This window comes from Solea senegalensis, linkage group LG13 (genome assembly GCF_019176455.1).
Source record: "Solea senegalensis isolate Sse05_10M linkage group LG13, IFAPA_SoseM_1, whole genome shotgun sequence".
Taxonomy (NCBI): domain Eukaryota; kingdom Metazoa; phylum Chordata; class Actinopteri; order Pleuronectiformes; family Soleidae; genus Solea; species Solea senegalensis.
The window spans coordinates 22142604-22152681 of NC_058033.1; the positions used below are offsets into that span (position 1 = coordinate 22142604).

The 10078-nt window shown below is 41.4% G+C and overlaps 3 protein-coding genes across 6 annotated transcripts in view; 1 reads left to right on the plus strand and 2 right to left on the minus strand.

The window, feature by feature from the left end:
• Positions 1–1114, minus strand: part of ilk (integrin-linked kinase) — a 7158-nt gene extending 6044 nt beyond the window's left edge. Inside the window, exons 1-2 of one of the 3 annotated variants that reach the window (XM_044042949.1) lie at positions 1002–1114; positions 1–114 (exon numbers count right to left, since the gene is read on the minus strand). The exon at positions 1–114 is cut by the window's left edge and continues 15 nt beyond it. In XM_044042949.1, the coding sequence (XP_043898884.1) occupies positions 1–74 (74 nt within the window). In that variant the 5' untranslated portion in view covers positions 75–114; positions 1002–1114. Of the gene's footprint in view, positions 158–1001 lie in introns of all 3 variants that reach the window. The other 2 variants (XM_044042948.1, XM_044042950.1) reach the window with 2 other exon arrangements.
• Positions 1115–2627: 1513 nt separating this feature from the next.
• timm10b (translocase of inner mitochondrial membrane 10 homolog B (yeast)) lies at positions 2628–4415 on the minus strand. 2 transcript variants are annotated; one of them, XM_044042567.1, is made up of 4 exons: positions 4335–4415; positions 4160–4219; positions 3923–4018; positions 2628–3759 (listed from the first exon to the last, which is right to left on the minus strand). In XM_044042567.1, exons 2-4 carry the CDS (start codon positions 4184–4186, stop codon positions 3127–3129), a joined length of 756 nt encoding a protein of 251 aa, XP_043898502.1. In that variant the 5' UTR covers positions 4187–4219; positions 4335–4415; the 3' UTR covers positions 2628–3126. The 2 variants fall into 2 exon arrangements, with proteins under 2 accessions (XP_043898502.1, XP_043898501.1); XM_044042566.1 differs by having other exon boundaries at positions 4160–4415.
• A 723-nt stretch (positions 4416–5138) lies between these two features.
• On the plus strand, positions 5139–10070 carry hepacamb (hepatic and glial cell adhesion molecule b). The gene is made up of 7 exons (XM_044042043.1): positions 5139–5305; positions 6831–7172; positions 7415–7696; positions 8453–8546; positions 8632–8705; positions 8796–8869; positions 9116–10070. The coding sequence occupies exons 1-7, from the start codon at positions 5221–5223 to the stop codon at positions 9239–9241; spliced, it is 1077 nt and encodes a 358-aa protein (XP_043897978.1). The 5' UTR covers positions 5139–5220; the 3' UTR covers positions 9242–10070.
• Positions 10071–10078: the final 8 nt, after the last annotated feature.

Below are 10078 nucleotides of genomic sequence, written 5' to 3' on the forward strand. Positions count from 1 at the left end.
TTCTCCGTGTTGTCCAACCACAGACGCACGGCCACAGAGTTTCCTTCCCTGCATTGAGTGAAGATGTCGTCCATGCTTACAGTGATGATGACCTCAGGTTCAGGAGCATGAAGCCTGCACAGAGATGCTGGATCAAATAAAGACTCCTTTTAGGGAACTGGCAAACAAACAAACAAACATTAGTCAGGATCTTTTCCAGACTATTTTTAGATGTAATTCTTGCATAGAAGAGGAAGAACAAGCTACTGTTATGTTGTTGTCTTATGAGGTTATGAGGCATTTCTTAATGTTTCAGTTGTGTATGTTTATGTATGATGCAAAGCACAAAAATGAGGAATATAATTATACATTCTGGAGGGGAAAAGGAACCAAAAACACGCTTAAAACACAAAATACATGAAGACATTCAAGACATAGAACGACACAATGTCACCAAAGTGATCCAAGGAAAAGATAACAGGGTTTATTTTATCTTTATACGATATTTAAAAACACACAGAAACAACACAAACACAAAGCCACAGAATTCAGAATGAGAGATAAAACCTTCAAGGAAACAATGTAATGCAAGAGCAAATAAAAGAATGAAAGGGTTTGTAATCTGCTCTAATCTCAGGTTAACACTTCCACTTCTGCAGGGAAAACTTTCAATAAAAGAAAGTTGATAAAAAAAAAGAACATGTTCTCCTAGTGTGTGTGTGTGTGTGTGTGTGTGTGTGTGTGTGTGTGTGAGCCTATTTCTACACATTGATTCTCATTCTAATCCTTTAGTTAAACGTCATCTCTGACTGTGAGTCAGTGGAAGTTTGTTCATCCCTGAGCTTCTTCTTCCTCCTCCTCAGTGGAGTGGAGTGGAGTGGGCTGGCCTGCGTGGATCACTCTCAACTCTTATTGTTAAAAAGGCAAAAAGTGAAGTTGGACATCCCACAACAAAACCTCCCTCTCACAACGAGCCCAAAAACTACACGTTAACACAGAGAAACAGAACTCAGAACTCTTACCAGCTGCCAAACTGTCGACTTCTTGTCAGTTTCCTTTTCTCCCCCCTCGTCCGTCGCCTCCTCACAAGTGAAGGCAGAGAATGGTCGAGCTCAGTCCACGCCCCGCTCCTCTCAGTTGTTGCAGGGTACAAGTAAAAAAAAAGTACACAACCTCTGCTACTGGGCTGTCCCTGGACACACGCACAGCAGCGCCCCCTGCTGGAGGAAATGCGACACCCAGGGGCATAAATAAAAACACAGGTCAGGACAGAAGAGAAGCTGGTATGTGAGAGCACATGTGGTTAGGAATTGAGCTCATAACTGGAGGGTTGCCAGATTGGGTGCCTCTGAGCAAGGCATGCAATGCCCCATTGTGCAGATAAGTGCAGCCCACTTCTCCTGCGGCTTACGTGTGTACAAAGGGTGGGTTAAAAACTTCATGCATCTTTTACCACGTTGTCCTTCACATGAGGGTCACAGGGTCGCTGGTGCCAATCCCAGCTGACACAGGACGGGTCACAGCATCACAGTCAATTCAGAGTGTCCAATGTGCCTGATTCCCCAAATCATCGTGTTTTTGGACTGTGGGAGGAAAGTTGGAGGAAACCCACGCACACACGGGGAGAGAACATGTGACCTGCATGCAGAAAGACTTCCTGACACAGAAGCAAGAGTGTTAAATTAAGTTAATCCTTCATCAGTCACACAGGGGAAATTTCATCTCTGCATTTAATCCTGATCCTCCACTAGAAACCTTCCTAGAATTAGGAGCAGTGAGCAGCCACTGAGCTGTGCCCAGGGTGCTATGGGGATTGGGTACCTTGCTCAGGGGTACCCCAGCCAACCCTCCGGTTACAAGCCAAGTTCCCTTTCCACTTGGTCATGGACTGCCCTCAACCCCAACCGTGTGGCCAGTGTGCAAAAATGACTCATTCTTGTTCTAATGTGGTAGAACATAGAGTCCCATAATCACATCCCAGCATGAGAACTCTATTTAAAGTTGACGGGAAGGATCTTGAGTCTGTGGCTGGTTCTCATCATTGGACAAGTTAAGAGCTGAACCCTAATCCCCAGTCCCCCCATTGATCTGTCCTCTGCAAAGTCTGGATCAATGATGCAGGAGTACACTTTACTGTGTAAATGAAACACATTCACAGTTTTCATACATAAAACAAAAGTGCTCTTCTTTTCCTTACAGGTAAATATTTTTTATAATAGCGTCCATGTCAGGTGACCGACTGACTCTCAATCAAGTCCAAACTAGAGAAGAACAAACTGCTGTGTGGCTGCAGCTCATCTGACAGATGCTCTCTGGTTTTTCTATCCTAGACAAATAACTTTTCACATCAATATTCATATTTCTTTTTTGAAAATCATGTGATTCATCATACACACATGAGATATATCGTCTTTACAGAACACTCGATTTCTCCCACACTTAAAACAGAGAACGGTCACTTACTGCATGCACTACCTCGAAATCACCAATCCTTTATTCCTCAACTTGCAGCTTCCAGCACCAGCGCCACCTGGTGTTTGTGTGTGACCTTGTTGTAAAAAAACAGTGGTTTAAATTAACTACGTTCATACACTGTGACATAACATCACAAAACCTGTGGTCGAGAAATAAAACCACCACCGGGAACACTGGTTTAAGACCACTGATCATGGCTTTTATTTCATTACAGAGAACAAAAACACATACAGAGCAAAGGCAGCAAATGTGATGATGATACGTCAGCTGAAATCACACCCACAAGATGACGAGTATATGTATCTATATATATATATATATATATATATATATATATATATATATATATATGCATCCACTGCTGCACGAGGACACCCAGCAGCAGAGTGGCCTTTAATAATTGCTTTATTCCTTTAATAAAACATTAATTCAGTTATTAGTTACCGTTACAAAACAATTATGAGAAGATTAATCATCAGGCTGAGCCGTCCAGAGTTTTGAAAGTCCAGACTTTAAAGAAGAATTCTTTCTCCTGCCTGTTATAAGTATGTTATTTTGTCATTTATTCTTTCCAGTGTTACATCATCAGCTGTGTGAGTGCCAGTGATGAGAAATACACCAGATTGGTGTTATTTGTGTTGGGAGAACAGCTCAGACCCACACTGAGCGTCATCATTGGCTTGACACAGGGGGAGCCTCTGGCGCCCTCTCTTGGTTTGGTTGTGCAGGTGCAGAGATGACAGCCACAGGGACGTCTTGTGATAAGGAGGTTGGTTGAGATGGAATAGATCCAGGTACTGAGCTCCCAGACTGGGCTACAGATGTGGACAGCTGTGAAAAGCCTGCTGTATAAGACGGTCCATTGTCCACTTGATTATGAAGCAGTGAAGGATTCACTGTTTGGGTTAAAGGTGTGAGAGGTGTGAGAGGCGTGGCAGCTGACAATTTGACTTCTGTGACTATTGCGGATTTTGCAGCAGCAGCAGCAGCATCCAGATCTAATCCTGCCGACCTTAGGACAGAGCCGTGTGCCTCTGCTCCTACGTCAGTCACTGAAGGCTGTAAGAGTGCAGGTATCTGAGGGGGCTCAGGTGAGACGACGAGGCTCTGAGAGGCTGCGGCTGGAGGATTAGACGCAGACGCAGCGGCCTCGGCTGCCTCCGTTGCCTTGGCGATCTCCGCCGCCTTGCTCTCCATCTCCTCCATCCGGCGCTGCACCATCCGAGGCATGAGCTGCACATAGGTGGCCATGAGGCGGTGGTTCGAGCGGATCAGCTTCCCTGCACAGCTGTCCACACAGCGCTCCTGGACAGCACACAACAGCAACAGTTAACATCTGCAGATTTACTGTCTTTATTTGCACTGAGTGTACAAACGTATTTGTAATTGTTGTCGTCGTTAGTACTGTGTGTGTGTGTGTGTGTGTCTGTCTGTCTGTCTGTGTGTGTGTGTGTGTGTGTGTGTGTACCTCGTCCATGGTGAGGTTCCTGTAGTTGAAATTGTTGGTGCATCGCTGGAAGCAGATTTCCGTCATCCGGTTGTAAACCATGAGGAAATCCCGCAGCTACAACACAACACAACACAACACAACACAACACAACACAACACAACACAACACAACACAAACTCGTCATTAAAACCATGTTCTTCTATCAAACAGAATGTAAATATAATAAGTGTGTAAATAACGATGTAAAGAACTCACGTTTCTGAGCTGCTGCTCTGGTTCCATCGCAGGTCTGTCTGAAGCTAGTTAGCTACAATGCTAACATAAAAACACTCTTGTCACTCACTCAAATCCCTTCGTTTCTTTCTGATTTTGACAAAAATCTGTGGAGAATAAAAGCAACACAAAAGTCCCCGCGTGAGACGACACTTACATGCAGCGTGCACGCGCTAATCTAATCCAGATATGCTGACTGAAACTGGCATGACTTTCACATGTGTGCCGCCATGTTTGAGACAAAGATCGTTTATGGTAATTTGAGAGGAGAGAGCGTTTACTCTGAGAAGAAAAAACGGCCCCGTTTCCGGAATGCAAAATTGTGAGATTTTTTTTATAGTTTTCTGTTATATTGTGGGTTATATTCTGTTATAAATGAATGAATTAATAAAAAAATAAAATAAACATGTAACACATATTTTTATTAATTATTATTAATATTCTACTCAGGTAAAAGTACCAGTATTTTGATTTTTTTTTAAAAGTAAAAGTAAAAGTACTAGTCTAAAAACTGACAGTCAAAAGAAAATCTATTTAATTTTGAGGCTGTATTTAATCTGTTTGTGCTCCAATTTCCAGGTATGTCTTCTTACAACTAACATTTTAGTCTGTTGTAACACTTGTGTGACATGTTTATATATTGACTATAAATTGTAAATATGTTGTACACAAAATTCCTCAACATATTTGACAGATTTCCATAAATGTTGTGCTTCCCAGGACTGATGTTACTGGTGACACACATGTTTGCAGAAACAGATGTGGGCCTCACACATGATGAGAGAACTGACACTGAGTCCTACAGTATATACACTATTATCTATAATTATGTCATACTGTTGCATAAACATGGATCAGCATGAAACACACACATCCACATCCAGACACATGCACTTTTGTCCAGTTTGTGCAGCAGTTTTGTGAGAACAGTGTGCACTCAGTGCCTCCAGAGCCTGAAAGAGTGTGACTGTGTCCTCTGTCCTCCGCAGAGACACAAATATAATGCTGCTTGTCTTGGAGGAAAACAAAGATTGAGACCAACGATGAAACCAGAAAAGGAAGCTTTTTTAAAAGCCAAAATTATGTCCCAGCTCTTTTCCATCGTGTCTCTCGGTTTCCTCAGCACAGGTGAGTTTTCATTCAGAATGTGTGACGCAGTTGTTTTTAAGGTTTGTTGATCCTGACACGTGCATGTGTGCAAACTGATTCATGTCGTCCGATTGCTGTTTGTATGTCGTTTTCTTCATTTTAATTTGAGGGAATCAGGAAGTTGATTAAGTTTATTACAGAAACAGTGTGTAGTTTGACTAAGGGGCTGACGATTTTGAAAATTGCATATTTAATAAAACAAATGGAGGAGGTTTTTACACAACACTGCTTGTGACGGTTACTTACTTCATGTTTATCTTAAATTATTGCTTGAAAACAGTTAAAAACCCAAACAAAGGTGGTATTTGTTGCTGGGGTATTTGATTGCCTCAGACGATGTGGGTGTTGCAGTCTTGTGTAACACAGTCATTATGCGTACACTCTGTATGAGAACTGGTTTGCAAACATTTGTGTTTTCTTGTTATTTATCGTCATTGTTGTGTCTTGCACCAGTGTCACTGAGCAGCTCTGTGTCTGCAGAGCCAGCGTGGCATCTGGAGCACTCCCAGCGCTCTTTTCATGAACTGCCAGCCAGGAAATCTCAACAAACAATGTGCACTTTTGTTGCCTCATGCTTCACCCATCCCCAAGGATGGACAGCTGTTGCCATGGTGATGTGAATCTGCCATGCAGTCCATAATATCCGGCAGTTAACTAGTGTACTTGTGTCACTCACTGGACGACGAAACAATGACACTGATCATTGTGTGTGTGTGAAAAACTCTAACTAATGATTGTGTTGCATGAGACAATCTGCTGACACTCTGTGCACCCCATAATAATCAATGAGAGTAGACTAAACAACATATTTTCTCAGATGTAATTGATATGTACTCTAGTGTAGCGGTGTTTGGTTATGATTTTCACATGGTAAACAGAGATGGAAAGAGTTACTGAAATATTCTACTCAAGTTAAAGTAAAAAGTAACTAAAATGTACTCAGAGTAAACGTTACTTAGTTACTTAGTTACTTTAGTAACACAGTACTTTCTCTCACATGAACTGGTTTTAATTTAAAGGCGAAACTTTACAAATTAAAGACAAAATAAAGATGTAAACACATAATGTGTCAGTCAACATGGGTCAAAGGTCACACATGTCACTCACTCAGGGACCTACATTAATTCACCTGTCCTCATCATTCACCTGTCAATAACAGATTACAATTTTAAAATACACAAAAAAACAACTCACTTACAGTAACGCGAGTAAATGTAATTCATTACTTTCCTCTGTGTAAACAGCTTATCCCAGTTTTACCTGGACTTTAAACCTGGATAGACTGTATTACTCTCATAGATACTCTAGATATCTATATAGATATCTATATATAGATATATATAGATAGATATCTCACGATACTCATGGCTGTGATTTGTGAGTAATTAAAGTAAATCTGCACGTGTAAAATCATATTTCTGATCAAAAACAGACCAAAGTCTAAACACTCAGATAGATAATGACTGTGTTGTGTGTGTCGTGTGTGTCGTGTGTGTGTGTGTAGGTGACGTGTCGGCAGTGAACATGACCATTCCTCACAGCCTGATCAGAGGCACAGCAGGAGGCGAGGCCGTCCTCTCCGTGTGCTACAGCAGCGTCAGCCTCGACCTGCCCGTCATCAAGTGGCAGCTGCAGAGGGAAAAGTCCATCACGGTGGTCCAGTCCATCGGGACCGACATCATCGGGACTCTGAGGCCCGAGTATCGAGACCGCATCCTGGTGTTTGAGAACGGAACTCTGCTCCTGCACAACCTCAGGTTCACTGATGACGGAGTGTATGACGTGGAGATCTCCATCACTGATGACACGTTCACAGGAGAAGGCAGCATCGTACTCACTGTGGACGGTAAGACGACGACTTATTTAAGATTAGAAAACCTTATTCTGTGTTTAGTCCCAGCTTTGGTGATTGTGGACTAAACACAGTCTTATATAAAGTACCTAAAAGTGAATACTTGAGTCAAAGTACAAGTTAAAGAAATATAAATAACAAAGTAAAGTACAGTTACATGAATCTTGTTCTTGAGAACAGGAACAAAGTATTTGTACTTATTTTAAAGTATTGTACTGACTGTCACTTGTATCCAGAGCCTATATCCAGGCCGTATATCCACATGGAGTCTTCATCAGTCCTGGAGCTCAGTGAAAACGTCGTCCTCAACTGTTCCCATGACAACGGAACCCGGGTGATGTACAGGTGGTTCAAAGGTGGAAAACCACAGAGCAACGAGACCAGGTTCTGGCTGTCACCGGACCAGAAGCTCCTGACCATAACCCGGGTTCTGATGGCAGACGAAGACGTCTACATCTGCACAGCAGAGAATCCTGTGAGCAACATGACGAGTCTGCCTCTCAGACTGACTGTCTACAGTACGTCTTTACTGAGTCTTTACTGAGTCTTTACTGAGTCTTAACTGAGTGTTTACTGAGTCTGAGTGTTTACTTCTTAACTGAGTCTTTACTGAGTCTTTACTGAGTCTTAACTGAGTGTTTACTGAGTCTTAACTGAGTCTTAACTGAGTGTTTACTGAGTGTTTACTGAGTGTTTACTGAGTCTTAACTGAGTGTTTACTGAGTGTTTACTGAGTCTTTACTGAGTCTGAGTGTTAACTGAGTCTTTAAGAGTCTTTTTAACTGAGTCTTAACTGAGTGTTTACTGAGTCTTTACTGAGTCTTTACTGAGTCTTAACTGAGTGTTTACTGAGTCTCTTACTGAGTCTTAACTGAGTGTTTACTTAACTGAGTCTTTACTGAGTCTTTACTGAGTCTTAACTGAGTGTTTACTGAGTCTTAACTGAGTCTTAACTGAGTGTTTACTGAGTCTGAGTCTTTACTGAGTCTTGACTTTACTGAGTCTTTACTGAGTCTTAACTGAGTGTTAACTGAGTTTACTGAGTCTTTACTGAGTCTTTACTGAGTGTTTACTGAGTCTTAACTGAGTGTTTACTGAGTCTTTACTGAGTCTTAACTGAGTCTTAACTGAGTGTTTACTGAGTCTTAACTGAGTCTTTACTGAGTCTTTACTGAGTCTTTACTGAGTCTTTACTGAGTGTTAACTGAGTCTTTTGTTACATCGTCATACCACCATACTTGAAAGATATACTCTCTAATATGTTACCTCACCAGGAAGAAGTTCCCTCTACATCATTCTTTCCACTGGAGGCATCTTCGTCCTCATCGCCTTGGTAACAATATGTGCCTGCTGGACACCGTCCAAAAAGTAGGAAGTGGTGTAAATGATGAAAGGATTATTTTCATGTCTGTGAAACAAAGAATCTAACTTGACATGATTGTGTCTGTATCAGGCGGAAAGATGCGCAGAGAAAACCTCTCTCCAGGTTCTCTGACCTCGCTTCACAGTCGACCGTCAGCCACAGAGGTCTGATGTTTATTATAATGAATGGAATAATCCACTCATTGTTTTACTGTTTACATGACTCACTGTTCACCGCTGTCTGCTCTGCCACAGACGATGTGCTCCCCAAATTTAGAGAACATAACGGAATAAATGCAGTGACTTCACTTTACATCCTGCAAAAGAAGGTTTGTTATTCCTCATTATATTTTATAAAGAGCATCTGAAAATGGCAGCATCACTGGCTTTGTTTGACTATTAATGTTAATTATGGTCCAAAGAAGAGACTATTTTGAGGTTTTTTGATTAAAAACTCTGTTTTGATTTTAAAAGGTTAACACTGACAGGGTTTGTGTGAGTGAGAGCCGTTCCTTTAACACTGTGATACAACATGAAATGCAGATATTTGGGTAAAGTCACTTGTGTTTGTGCAGGATCCCGACGACTCGTCCAGTAACAGTATTGGATCTCCAGAGTTTGAACACCCACCGAGCGACACCGTGTCCCTGACCCCGCCCCCCGGCTCACCTGTCCGCTCCTCCCACAGATGCACCACCTGAAAACACCAACCCCGCCCCTCCACCAGGACTCCCTGCTACTGTACAACACAGCTGATTCACATGAAGGGTTAATTATGAGGCTTCTGCAGAGCTTCTGCAGAGCTTTGATGACAAGCTGACAGGTGTGTAAATCAGGTGTGTTGGAGCAGGACAGTGAGTCTCTGTTTGTGGCAGAGCAACTGAAAGAATGACTTTAGGACTGAAGAGACTCTGCCTCGTCTACAGGGAATATGTTAAAGCTATTTTCTGGGGTTTTACAGTGTCATTTGTATCATTAAATCAGCAGTTGCTTTTGTGGTTCGAGGCACAGAAAAGGAGAAGTTAGTGAGTAATGAGACTGTGGAAACGATAGTGTTGTACAATGAAGAGGCTTTTGATTAAGGCCAATTATTCTCATTACAGTTAATTGTAATTTAATAACATTTCAAAAAGTGTTTTTTCTTTTGTAGAATTAAATGTTAGAGAAAAGTTAGTTTTAGAAAAACAAAGCACAGCGAGAAACATGACTGTTGTGTTTGCCAGTGAAATCCAAGCTACTGTGTAGTATTTTGTATTTAACGACAGAGGAAACAGCGAGTTAAAGGCTTTTTATATAAATCATATGATTTGTAATAAAATGTGAAAAAGTACAAAACAAAGAGTGATTAGAATGTTTATCTGTTTTATTTTATTTAACATAACGTGCTGTTGTGGACGGATGTAAAGACAGACCTCGACTTATATGATGTTGTTATTTTGTCTTTTCCTCATTAACATTTATCTGATTTACTTTTTCAAACATGTTGTATATAAACTGGAAATTCATTTCATGAAAGCATCTGTAAACACACGTCTCTC